Source organism: Lotus japonicus, chromosome 3 (assembly GCF_012489685.1).
Source record: "Lotus japonicus ecotype B-129 chromosome 3, LjGifu_v1.2".
NCBI lineage: Eukaryota > Viridiplantae > Streptophyta > Magnoliopsida > Fabales > Fabaceae > Lotus > Lotus japonicus.
In genome coordinates this window covers 6541497-6555125 of record NC_080043.1, presented here as the reverse complement: position 1 = coordinate 6555125, position 13629 = coordinate 6541497, and the positions used below count along the sequence as shown (strand labels likewise).

Genomic DNA, 13629 nt, shown 5'->3' with positions numbered 1-13629 from the left:
ACATGGAAAAACTCAGTTTGTGAGAGTTAATCTCAACATGTATATGTTCCGGTCTTGAATATGATTTACTCATGTGAATCATACATGTATTATTTTTTAAAAACTAAAATATAAAAATCTGTGGAGTGGTACTGAGTACCTCTACAACATTTAAGATTTTAACGAACAAAATTGTATGGCCTATGTATGCTGATATGCATGATCTAGTGTACCCTAGACCCACATAGTGAGGAGGAAAAAACACTTGCTATTATTATTGTTATTGTGATGATGAATGATATATCATACATTAGTCTGTGTACCTCTACAACATTCATATATGAAGAACATCAGCATGCTCCCAAATTCACCTTGGGTGCAAACAAACAGTTAAGGTGGTTAAAGAGAGGCCAAGGAAAGGTGTGTCGAGTCTTTGACTTGTTCAAATTAACCATTTAGTTTTGGTGTTGTCTTTGACAAATGCTAAATAAAGACATAACAACATGTAATGATGGTACCAAAATCTCCCAAAGCCACAATGCTTCCCTCCACATTCCTTGCCTAATTCTTTGGAATTCAGCGTTCTGTCAGGGCTGTCACCCCTTCATTTTCTTTTCCCATCCTAACAATGAAATCTGTTAGAGAGAGAGAGAAGAATTCCTTATAGGGATCCAAATACACCCTTTTTCAGGCTTTCTTGCTACACTCTTCATTCTAAATTTCAATCCCTTCTTTCTCCTCACCCCCCAGGAGGTATGGGGAAGATAGAAAAAAAACACACCAATTCTGCACCACAACATCATCATTTTCTATCATCCTTATCATCTCTCATGATGATGCCTATCCTCCTGGTCTTTCTTCTCTTGGCCTTAACCTCCCCTGCTTCTGCTTCCTCTGCTTCCATTCCCAAAGATAACTTCCTCATTGATTGTGGTGCAGAAAAAGCACCAACCCTCCCTGATGGAAGACAATTCAAAACAGACCCACAAGCCAATTCCTTCTTGCAAGCTAATGATGATTTTAAGGTCTCAGCAGAAGGTGTGGATGTTCCTTCACCTATATATTCCAATGCAAGGATCTTCATTCAGGAAGCAAAGTACTCCTTCCATTTGGTTCAGCCAGGTTTTCATTGGGTTAGGCTTCATTTTTACCCTATTAAAAACAATGTATTTGATCTCCAAAAGGCAACTTTCTCTGTGAACACAGATGCATTTGTCCTCCTCCACAGCTTCAATGTGAACAACAATGAAAAGACAATATTGAAAGAGTATCTCATCAATGCAACAGAACCCCAATTCACATTATCCTTCATTCCTTTGAAAAACTCAGCTGCATTCATCAATGCCATTGAAGTTGTTTCAGCTCCTGATAACCTCATCTTCGACACCGGCGCCGCCCTTTTCCCTGTTGGGGAATTTTCAGGCCTCACAGGCTATGCTTTTCAACCAGTTTTCAGGCTCAACAATGGAGGACCTCTGATCACCCCATCAAATGACACCCTTGGAAGAACATGGGAATCTGATGAGCCTTTCCTCACAAACAAGAATTTGGCTAAAAAAGCCTCAGTGGCTACCAGTGCCATTAAATTCCCAAAAGACACACCAACAATTTCTCCTCTGATTGCACCACAAACAGTGTATGCCTCAGTCACAGAAATGGGTGATGCTGGTGTGAACCAGCCAAATTTCAATGTCTCATGGAAATTTGATGTGGACACTTCTTTCAGCTACCTTGTTAGGCTCCATTTCTGTGATATTGTGAGCAAAGGGCTTAATGAGCTCTACTTCAATGTCTATGTGAATGGGAAAATGGCAATTAATAGCTTGGATTTGTCTGCTATAAATGGTGAATTGTCAACACCATATTACAAAGACATCGTGGTGAATGCAACATTGATGTCTGAGGGGCTAACAGTTCAGGTTGGTCCTGCAAATGCTGATGGCGGAAATGCCAATGCTATTCTGAATGGTGTTGAGGTTTTGAAGATAAGCAACTCTGTGAACAGTTTGGATGGAGAATTTGGTGTTGATGGAAGAAAAGCCAGTGGCTCTAACCGCGGGACGGTTGCAGCGGTTGGATTCGCCATGATGTTTGGAGCCTTTGTTGGTCTTGGAGCCATGGTGATCAAGTGGCACAAGAGGCCACAAGATTGGCAAAAGAGAAACAGCTTCTCTTCATGGTTGCTTCCTCTACATGCTGGTGACACAAGCTTCATGAGCAGCAAGACCTCAATGGGGAAAAGCAACATCTACTCCTCATCAATGGGGTTAGGAAGGCTTTTCTCCTTTGCAGAAATCACAGAAGCAACAAAGAATTTTGACTCCAAGAACATCATCGGTGTTGGTGGGTTTGGTAATGTGTATTTGGGTGTGATTGATGAGGGGACTCAAGTGGCAGTGAAAAGAGGAAATCCACAATCAGAACAAGGAATCAATGAGTTCCAAACTGAGATTCAAATGTTGTCTAAACTCAGACACAGGCACTTGGTGTCTTTAATTGGATATTGTGATGAGAATGATGAGATGATTTTGGTTTATGAGTACATGCCTAATGGTCACTTTAGAGACCATCTTTATGGAAAGAACATGCCTGCCATGTCCTGGAAGCAAAGATTAGATATCTGCATTGGCGCGGCGCGTGGTCTTCATTACCTTCACACTGGAACTGCACAAGGAATCATCCACCGCGACGTGAAGACCACAAACATTCTCCTTGATGAGAATTTCACAGCCAAAGTTTCTGACTTTGGGCTTTCAAAGGATGCACCAATGGGGCAGGGTCATGTGAGCACTGCAGTGAAAGGTAGCTTTGGTTATCTTGACCCTGAGTACTTCAGGAGGCAGCAATTGACTGAGAAATCAGATGTGTACTCATTTGGAGTGGTGCTGTTAGAAGCTTTATGTGCAAGGCCAGCAATTAACCCTCAGCTTCCAAGAGAGCAAGTGAACTTGGCTGATTGGGCTATGCAGTGGAAGAGAAAAGGGCTTCTTGACAAAATCATTGACCCTCTTCTTGTTGGTTCCATTAACCCTGAATCCATGAAGAAGTTTGCTGAGGCTGCTGAGAAGTGTTTGGCTGATCATGGTGTTGATAGGCCTCCAATGGGGGATGTTCTGTGGAACTTGGAGTATGCATTGCAGCTTCAAGAGGCTTTCACACAAGGTAAAGCTGAAGATGAGATCAAATCCTCTGCAGCTTTTCCTACTTCACCTGTTCCTACTCCTACCACACCTTCTGATGAACATCCACTTCCACCTGCTTCACCTTCTCCTGCTCCTGCTCCTGCTGTTGTTCCTGAAGTGAATAATAACAATGCTGCTCCAGCTCAAGTTCATGCTATTGATGACCATTCTGGAACTGCAATGTTTGCACAGTTCAACAACCTTAATGGAAGGTAAAAGCTATGAATTGGTGGAACTTTCACCTGAACTGATATAAATTTGATCATGAGGAGGGGGTGTTATAGTTGGTTTCTGAAGGTTTGTGGCAAAAAAATTCCTGTATTATGATGTGTGATGTTTCTCTACTAGGTACTCTTGCTATCCTGAGTCTGTCTTTCTATATTGTGTGTGGCATAATATTTTTCATGGTAGCAAACTTTTGTATAAGATATGTACTGAGATTAACGTGCTGGGTGTGTAAGCATATGTGCATTCAGTACTATTAATCATATGATGTTATTTAATTGGTTTGTAGTACGTTGTATGTAACATTTAGAGAGTAATTTTAGATGCAAGTTCAAAGAACATGGCTAGTGATGGCATGTTTGGATGCACATTGAATCTTTTTAATCACTTCTTCCCCGTCGTGAAAAACTACCTATCAAAAACCAACTATCCCAAATCCCAAAAGCTTAAGTTGTAAGGTAAATTCACATGAACAGTTTTATATTATATTTCTAACACGCTCTCTTACCGTCTTACGCAAAAGTTCACTTGAGCTTGAAGCGTAGACTATGCACCAGTTTTGTACACTTGAGCCTGAAGTTCAGTTAACTCTCCCCGGTTTTATATTACATTATTGCTGGGCACTTTGAAAGGGTAACATTATGAACAACACGTGCTGCATCTTCATGCCTATACAGTTGCAAATCGTTATAATATATCACAGTTTTGTATTGAATCTTCCACACATCATCTGGAAATCTTTCAGATGAAAAATTGAATAAAAAGCTACCTTAAAAAAAATTTCAAGACACTGCCCAGGTTGAAAGTCACATTTCAATGATAAATAAATGTACATGACAGTAATTGAATAGGAATATAGGATGCCACATACTAGTAAGCAAAACTTGTGTTTTCTAATCTCAAGTGAGATGATAAAGTTACTCTTGTTAGGTCACTAACCCTCTGTCAGGCGTCAGCATCAGCAAGAATAATACATTGCTGCTACAGAGAAAAACCACAAGGGAAAAAGATTGTATGTAACCAAAACAAAAGGCTGATAGCAGCAAACCTAGATCAACTATGGCCTAAAGAATTCCCAAACCTCTAATAAATTAGAATGCAAGAATCCATTCAGATATTAGTCATCATAGACTATGACATCCTTTTCCTTTTAAAACTGTCTAAGTTCCCATCAAGCATAACAAGATCGTCTTCATCGTCGATTACTTGCAATTGCTTGCCATTCCTCACTTCATCAGCAGCATTTATCGAATCGGAATCATCAGGAAGCTTTCTTTTCTTCACTGCAGAAACTATACCAATCTCATCATCGTTTGCAGACTCGACGGATGTTACTGCTGAATCTGACATGTTGGTACCATTACCAACAACAGACTTGTCTTTATTTTCTGCAGCTGACACCGGTTGAGTCCATCCTAAGAGAACCATCCCATCAGGTTCCTTCTCTTCATCAAATTCCTCTCTGAATTCAAATCACCATAAAAACAAAATATTTAGAACCAAGAAAAAATAGTCATCAGGGATGAAGGGACAGGGGATGGGAATGAAAACCAACCTTAATTCAAGATAGAGAGAGACAAGAAACCCTACATATTTGATACAATGAACGAGTTTGACTCAGAATACATAAACAGGGTTGAGTAAAAACCTGTGCTTGATGTTAATATGGCAATTGAATTCCTGTTGTAAATCCTCTACTGTAAGCATTGTGCCACCAGTCACTGGGGAAGGAAGTTCAGCTAGGACCTGAACAGGCAGGAAAACAGGATAAATAAAATGAAATTTCATTTTTTGACCAAAGACGGGAAATATACCTTTTCAAGGTTGGCTTCATAAATTGCAACCATGTCATCCTCAACATCTCCAGCTTCATAAAGGAGGTTTGAAGCATTCATAATAATTGGGAAGCTCATCCCAAGCTTAGCTTTCACAATCTTTTCCACAAAGTCCTTTAACTTTGAACGATTTGTATTTATTTCAAGCAATAAAGGAGTCTGGTTCCCACATAAACAAGTATAGTGAGTGTAAGCATATTTGTAACAACTGATTCTGAGAAACAGACGAGGGAAAGGGAGATTTGCCATACCTCAGAACAAACATAACAAGATTTGTTAGGTTCAAATGGCTCAACTGGCATAAGCAGCATGTTTCTTGATGGATGTTCCAGACAATATGTCATTCTATGATAGTCCAAATAAGATTAGAAAATCTATTAAAAACCAGCAAAGTTAACGTTGACGCTGTAATGAAAATTATTACAGGAAATGAGCACAATGAGAGAACTGCATAGATATCTCTACCACCAAAAAGAAACACTAAAAAGATTAAGTTGTTGGGTGAAAACACATGAATAGTTATATATTATACTTCTAGCATGCCCCCTCGCGCAAGAGCCCATTGGACTTGAAGCGTGAACAGTGCACTAGCTCTCCTACCTTGCTGAAATTCAACTTTTATTAGAATAATAGGGCAATAAGGATCGAACTCTAGATCATTTTATCAGACTCCAAAACCATGTCATGAACCAACTATCCAAAAATTAAGTTGAGACACGTGAATAGTTTTATATTATACAGCTAACATGTATTTAAATTAGGCTTAAATAAGTTTTTCGTCCCTAACCTTTCCATAATACCTGGTTTTCGTCCCTCGCCGGAGCAAAGGTGGGGTTTAGTCCCTAACCTTTGCCAAAACGTTTGGTTTTCGTCCCTCCGGAGCTCTGGGTCAACACCGGAGCTCCGGTGGCCCATGTGGCAATGCCACATAGGATTAGTGAGGCCACGTGTTATTATTATTATTGCTAAATTTTGGATCTCATCCTCATGTATAAAATTGAATTTGGTTTTAGTCCCTGGAATAGTAATCATGATTTGGCATGCATCCTTACATAGAATATTGATCTGTGTTTTGGTCCCCTATTGAAAGGCTACTTAGGAAGAAAAAACGTGTTAAAGTATGACAATTGCAAATGCCACAACATAATTTCATGCATAAGTCAATGGTGAAAACTTACTGGAGGGGTTGGAGCTGTTGTTGGTGCCTGGTTTCCAGCTTGCTCCTGTGCTGGTTCTTGAGGATTTGTCACATTCCAGCTTGCTCCTGTGCGTGCTAATGTGGATGGACCACTATTTTTATTGATGTAGCCAAGTTAAGCCACTTGGGCAATTTATGTCTTTGTGGATGGACCACTATCATTTTGTAAGAATATTTTGACTTAGGCATGAAATTATGTTGTGGCCTTAGCAATTGTCATACTTTAACACGTTTTTTCTTCCTAAGTAGCCTTTTAATGTCCAATAAGGGACCAAAACACAGATCAATATTCTATGTAAGGATGCATGCCAAATCATGATTACTATTCCAGGGACTAAAACCAAATTCAATTTTATACATGAGGATGAGATCCAAAATTTAACAATAATAATAATAATAACACGTGGCCTCACTAATCCTATGTGGCATTGCCACATGGGCCACCGGAGCTCCGGCGTTGACCCAGAGCTCCGGAGGGACGAAAACCAAACGTTTTGGCAAAGGTTAGGGACTAAACCCCACCTTTGCTCCGGCGAGGGACGAAAACCAGGTATTATGGAAAGGTTAGGGACGAAAAACTTATTTAAGCCTTTAAATTAATAAACAAAAAAGCGTACAAAAATAACCAAGCTAAGGACAAAATTTTCCTTAGAAGGCATTTGATCCAAGGATCACATTCCCTGGGAACAGTATTCCCAGGAAAAGTGTGTGTGTGTGTGTGTGTGTGTGTGTGTGTGTGTGTGTCTATATATATATATATATATATATCAGTTTGAAATTTGTCTATTTGTTTGGTACAAAAGATAGAAGTGTGTGATAGAATTAAAAAGTGAGGTGGAAGTTACGGCAGTGTGGATTTCGAAATGATTTCCATTCCCATAGTTGCAAGATACCCACTCCTCATCATGCGAATAAACAGCAGCAAGTAAACTATGGACATATCTATTAGTGGGAATCACATAGCCCAGTAATAGTTTTTAAAATCCATGTCAAGCATGGGAATTTTGTATTCTGAAGTTCATTTTCACGGGAACAATTCTACCAAAGAAACAAACATGTCATTAAAGATATCTACTCCAGCCATAACCGTGCTGAGTCTTTCAAGTCAAAAATTAAGTAAACTGACTACACAGCAGAGTTGATAAGAATGACAATCATCAAGCGTTCAAAACAAAATACAAGGAAAACAGACATATGTTCTTTGGTTTAGCACCAGCAATATTATTATACTAAGTTTATTCTTTCCAAGAATCAACAAGTTCAGTTATTAAGAGGTATGGTGTTCCTTAAGGCGTCATTGGTTATAAACTTCTAATTCTCAGACCCAAACAAAATGTACAAAATCACTTCTCGATCAATACAACCAATGTAAAATATAGAATGTGCAGGAAGAGGAATCCTTATCCCATCATACCTATAACTTTTAACGTCACCTCGCAGCACTTTAATTGCTTCAATGACGATCAGCCCCGCAATAATAGCATTTGTTGTCGCAACAGCATGCACAATATTACCAGCAATTCCTTTAGCTTCAAAGAGGTTTTGCAGAGGGATGCCAAATGATGCAGCTCGTATGTTTGCAGCTGCAGTAACTAACTCTACAGCCAACTGGTCATCTTTATCAAAGCTCAGATTACCAATCTCCTGCTCCAAAAAATACATCAAAAAAAGGACCAAAAAAGGGGTTCAAGCTATCCCAATAAAATAACATCAAAGTACGTGTAAAATCAGACAGACCTTTTCCCTTTTCGTGAAAAATAGTCTCAGTGCTTCAAGAAATATTCTAGAATTCTCTTCAAGGCTCCAGATATCTTGCGGGTTCTTCATGCCCAAAGATGCCATGGCAGAAACTGATAATCCATCAACAAATTCAGAATATTTATCTAAATTTCCATTCTGTTGAACCAGTTCATCAGATAGAACATCCTTGCTGTAAATAGGTTTCGGTCTAGTACGACTTTTCCAAGTCTCTTCATTAGACAAAGCTAATTCAATATTATACCCAAATACATGATCAAATATTTTCCTTCCATATTGATCAATGTCTTCATTTTTCCTACGTTCAAATACATCCTCTACATTTTCTGATGAGCTGGCACCATCACTTGAGCGAACATTTAAATCATTTTCCTGATTCTTGTCCCCAAATAACTTGGAAAAAAGCAGGTCTTTTGCCCACACAATACAGTGAACAAACTGCCAAAAAAAGATGAAAGCTTAGAACTCATAAGAAAGAAGTTTGAAGTACATATTACATTTATAATTCTAATAGATGCTTAATTTGACAGCAAAATCCAACAGCTTCAGTGTCAAAAACTTATCCATTCCTGATTCGTCTAAAATATATAACTAATGATGGCCTTCATTATCATGCTGAATGAGTAGTTAACAATTCTAGACAGTGAAAGGTATCAAACAACCCCAAAAATGCTATAGTAAGATGGTTCATAATAGGATGCACTGGTCACTGGTGAGCAAAAAGGAGCCAAAACACTCCAAAAAGGAGATTCAGAGGTCAAAATAGTTCGAGGATAAATAGGAGATGACTTGTACGTGAAAAAGAAAGGCTGTAAAATTAGAAGAAAAAAAGTATAGCACGTGAGAGCAGAAACAGAAGATAACCTTAAAGTACATATCAGAAAGGAAAAATAGAACACTGAAGAACACGGTGCAGGTGTAGCAAACTCTGGCCAGAAACAACCAGGATTGGACAGAAATCATTGGACCGAAATGACACTGAAGAAAGCAGAGGGCTTGGCTGGACAGAGGCAACATGAAGGTTGAAGTTTGACCTAGTGAGATGCTGAATATTATCAGGTGCATTGCACCGCTCTCTCCTCCTTACATAGACTCTAGTCATATTGGGCCTATTATTGACAACTGGGCCCGCATCAGGTTTCCAACATTTTCCCTGAAAGGTAGGGGCACCCGATCTATCTCTCCAAAAACACGTCTATAACAATCAAATAATTAGGGCAAAATAGGTTTACCCATGGCCCTCAAAGTTGTGCTCACGAATGGCACAATTTGTGCTAACATGAGCATGAATAGCAGCAGCAACAGCCACGATCAAGCACAACAGGACGAACAGAGAATAGTATTGGGGGTAATTGACAACATTGATTAAATGGTATATAACTAATGGTCATCCATTGTCCATCGAGATATAGCAATGCATCATAAAGATTCAATTAAAATCCAAATAATTATGCACAGCCTAATATTTCTATGGATGACTTAACATCCTATAACTTCATAGCTTCTAAGTTCCCTAGATACATAGCCTTAGATCCTAGCAAAAGACACTAACCAAAAGGGTATAAAAAGTCAAAACATATAGTAACAAGAATTATCAAACTATAAAACATAGAGATTCATAATCACATATGTAGGCCTATCACATATGTAGGCCTATCACACAATACAACTAACATTAAAAGTATACTAGTCTTTTAATTCTTTCTAATAATTTCCATTCTGGATGAAGGAACTCCTTCAATATACAAGTGAAAATGAATACATACCTTTGATGGGGTACTTGTGATAGTACAAACAGGATATGTCTTGGGGGCTGGTTTAGGCTGACACTCATAGCACTCCGTTCTTCCCTTGACATGTACAGTAACCTGGTTTCAATTAAAACTATATCACAAATATGATTGAAAAGCTGCAACCAATATATCATAACAGCTACAAACATCGAAATAAAAATATGTAGAACAAGCAAATATGTTGTGAAAATTGGTAAAAAAAATGTTTCACATACATGCTTGCCAGGGAAACCAGTAGACAGCTGAGGTTACAAGCAGAAGAAACAGAGAATATGAAGAGAATTTAAATCAATTCAACAAGAATAAAAGAATCAAAATAATAATCAACTTATAAAGAATTTAAATCAAATTAGTCACAGAGAACATAGCAGAGAATTAGAATGAAGAGAAGGAGTGTTCAATAAAACTTCATAGGATAATCACAAAGTAGAATTAAAAATTTAGCACAGAAATAAATTTTGAAGATTAGAAGCATACTACATAGAAAACATAGTTCTTTCCAAATCAAGAGATCGATCATATAAGATATTTACTGATTTTCACATAGTCTTATAATGACAACTGGATAATCAACAATTAAGTCAGCAGCAATACTCTTAAGTATATAAAAATAATTGTCAGCCACAAAAAGGAGCCAATCAGAATCTACTAAAAGTTGCTAAAATAGAACCTCTTGTTGAAATTTGAAAACGAATCTGACTAATCAAGAAACAATTAATTACAATTAAATTACCTGACCAAGGAACCCAGTAGTTCCACTTTCAACCAGAGGAACATCAGCTGCCAAGCATAAGCGATTCACATGTCGGCGTGCATCAAGATTATCAAGTCCATTTAGAACAACATTGAATTGCTTAAAGAAGTCAACATTGAAGTCAGGATCTTTAACATTTGAATGGTATGGCGTAATGTTTATGTGGGGCCTAAATTTTAACACAGCATCCCTGGCAACCTGGTTGAAGACCTCATCAGATGGATATGCAACAAAAAAATCTACACCGTGACAATAATGACCATAACAGATTAACTTACTTTAGCCTTGGACTGCCCAACATGGGATTGTCGAAATAAAAATTGTCTGTTCAGGTTACTGACTTCTATAGTGTCCATGTCAATCTGCATATTTGAAAATAAAAGAAGCATATTCATGCCTCAAAGCAAATCCATAGTTTAAAACCATACAGATAAGTAAGAGAAAATGCACAAAATGGCATCTTGTAATCAACCACCTCCTAGCAAGCGCACACAAAACAACTCACTCCCAGAAGAATAATAACTCAGACTACAACAAGAACAACTGTTCCATGGAAAATAATACAAAAGAATGACATGACCAAGCTTGGCTATGCTTAACGATTCATGAAAGATAAATTCCATCAGGTATAGTCAACCCTATTATAAGTATATATGCATGTATAGAGTAAACAATACACATATGGCAGATTCCTTGCCAAAAATATGTAGGGAAGATACAAGGACAAGCACTCTCAAGAGGTCCATTTAGAAGCAAGAAACGCATACTGAGTACAACATCCTACAGCATTTGGCAGATCTGCCAATGTCCATCAACCTATCACCCTAAGCACTGACTAGCAGACGTTACAAGGTTGTGTTACCATAATCATCCATACCATAAAGTACCCTTAATTAAAATATGATTCTCAAATATCATATTTGTAATAGCTATAGTAACTAAAAATCAAGATCCACAACCACTCCACTAGTAAATAACTACTCTCATCATGGTCAATCCAAATTACCGCAAAAGAAACCGAAACCAGCAGACCTTAAGCACTAAAACAGTTCCCTTAAACCTATAACCAACTGCGTGCCCCCCCCCCCCCCCCTTCGCCCCTCGAGCCAACAAAAACTATAGGTCATACCAAAGAAGAAACAATTACCCGAAATTCTCCCCCATTGAAGATTCAAAACAGAAGTCACAAACCACATAAAAAAAGGTAAGCAATCAAGCTGCTAATACAGTAAAAAATAATAATCACACTAAACTAATTTTAATAGCATATATGAGCACTACAATTAAGAGCTCAAAACAATTTAATATTTTCTCAGTGCACAAGCAACACTCACCCCTCAATCTCACAAACACTTCCCCTACATAACAACAAAATTACTCGCTCAACTCAATAACCCCTCCAAAAAAGCAACCGCGAAATTTTCGAAACACCCATCATTCAAAACACACAAAGCTTGAAACTTTAACGCAAATCCAGAAACCCCATTTACTCAAAACCCTAACAAAGTAACCGAAATTCCAAATCCCCAAAAACCCTTAAAAAACAAGATGAGAAACAAAACTCACGATGTGTATGTCAGAGAAGCCGGATAGCGCGAGCGTCTTGAGGAGTTCGCAGCCAATTCCGCCGGCGCCAACCATGAGCACTTTCGCATCCTGCAAAAATACACAAAACCCCAAAACGACATCAGAGGCATGCAAAACGACGAAGGTGAAGAAGTAGTGAAGGGTCGTTGTTGAGTACCTGGATAACGGAAGAAGATGAAGAGGCCATTGAGAGTGTGGGTTTACGGGTTGTAGGAGAAGAAGAAGAAGAATCGTTGAAAAATCATGAGAGAGGGGAGAAAAGAGTGAAGAATTGGCGAATTTTTGTTTTAAATAGGAAAAATAAATAAAAATTTTAAACCTTTGATCTTAAAGTGATTTTTGAATCAACAACGGTTATTTGTTAAAACCCACTATACACACACGATCTCTTTCACTTCCGGTTTTTACTCTCGCTCTCTCTACTTTTCAAAACCGCTTTTTCTCGATTTCTCTCTCGATCTCTCTTCATCTTCCAATCTTCATCTTCTACCTCAAACCTTCAACCGCTTCAAAAATGGTGAGACAAACCAGAAGATCTACTGCAGATGCACCTCAGTTCCCTCACATGGTAGTTGGTCTAGCAACGGGTCAAAGGGGCCCTGAGAATCCGACACAAGATCAAGGTCAAGTTCAAGACCAGAGTGTTCCAATTGCAGAACGGGGCTGTGCCGTTCACTGTGTATATGCTCCTGAGGAACTCCAAGTCCTGGCAGAATGGAGATTCGACCTCGACAACCTGGCTACTCCTCAAATCCCCTCACTCCTATTCCTGAATCCCAACCAGCTGCACAAACCACCTCTCCACCACATTCCCCAAGATCTTCATTCTTTCACCCTTCCCCTACTGAAGCACCTCTCTGGAATTTGCTTCAGAACCAACCCTCAAGGTCAGAAGAACCTACCTCTCCCATTACCATTCAGTACAACTCATTATCTTCTGAACCCATCATTCATGCACAACCAGAGCCTACCCACACAGACCATGAACCCAGAACCTCTGATCACTCTGTCCCAAGAGCATCAGAACGTCTGGCTCTCAAACCCACGGATACAGACTCTTCCACAGCCTTTACACCTGTATCCTTCCCAACCAATGTTGCTGATTCTTCTCCCTCCAATAACTCTGAATCCATTAGAAAATTCATGGAGGTCAGAAAAGAAAAGGTGTCTACCTTAGAGGAATATTACCTCACTTGTCCAAGCCCTAGGAGATATCCTGGCCCTAGACCTGAACGTCTAGTTGACCCAGATGAACCTATCTTGGCCAATCCTTTACAAGTAGAACCATGCTCCAAGAAACTGGCATGGCTAAGCACTT

At 38.9% G+C, this 13629-nt stretch overlaps 2 protein-coding genes across 2 annotated transcripts; one reads left to right on the top strand and one right to left on the bottom strand.

Annotated features, from left to right (window-relative positions):
- The first annotated feature begins 548 nt into the window (after positions 1–548).
- Positions 549–3677, top strand: LOC130749038 (probable receptor-like protein kinase At4g39110). Its single transcript, XM_057602312.1, has one exon. It carries the CDS (start codon positions 735–737, stop codon positions 3375–3377), a length of 2643 nt encoding a protein of 880 aa, XP_057458295.1. The 5' UTR covers positions 549–734; the 3' UTR covers positions 3378–3677.
- A 506-nt stretch (positions 3678–4183) lies between these two features.
- Positions 4184–12614, bottom strand: LOC130749039 (SUMO-activating enzyme subunit 2). The gene is made up of 11 exons (XM_057602313.1): positions 12469–12614; positions 12291–12380; positions 11003–11086; positions 10704–10922; positions 9944–10045; positions 8157–8615; positions 7834–8063; positions 5473–5566; positions 5201–5380; positions 5035–5132; positions 4184–4848 (listed from the first exon to the last, which is right to left on the bottom strand). The coding sequence occupies exons 1-11, from the start codon at positions 12496–12498 to the stop codon at positions 4518–4520; spliced, it is 1917 nt and encodes a 638-aa protein (XP_057458296.1). The 5' UTR covers positions 12499–12614; the 3' UTR covers positions 4184–4517.
- Between the last annotated feature and the right edge of the window lie 1015 nt (positions 12615–13629).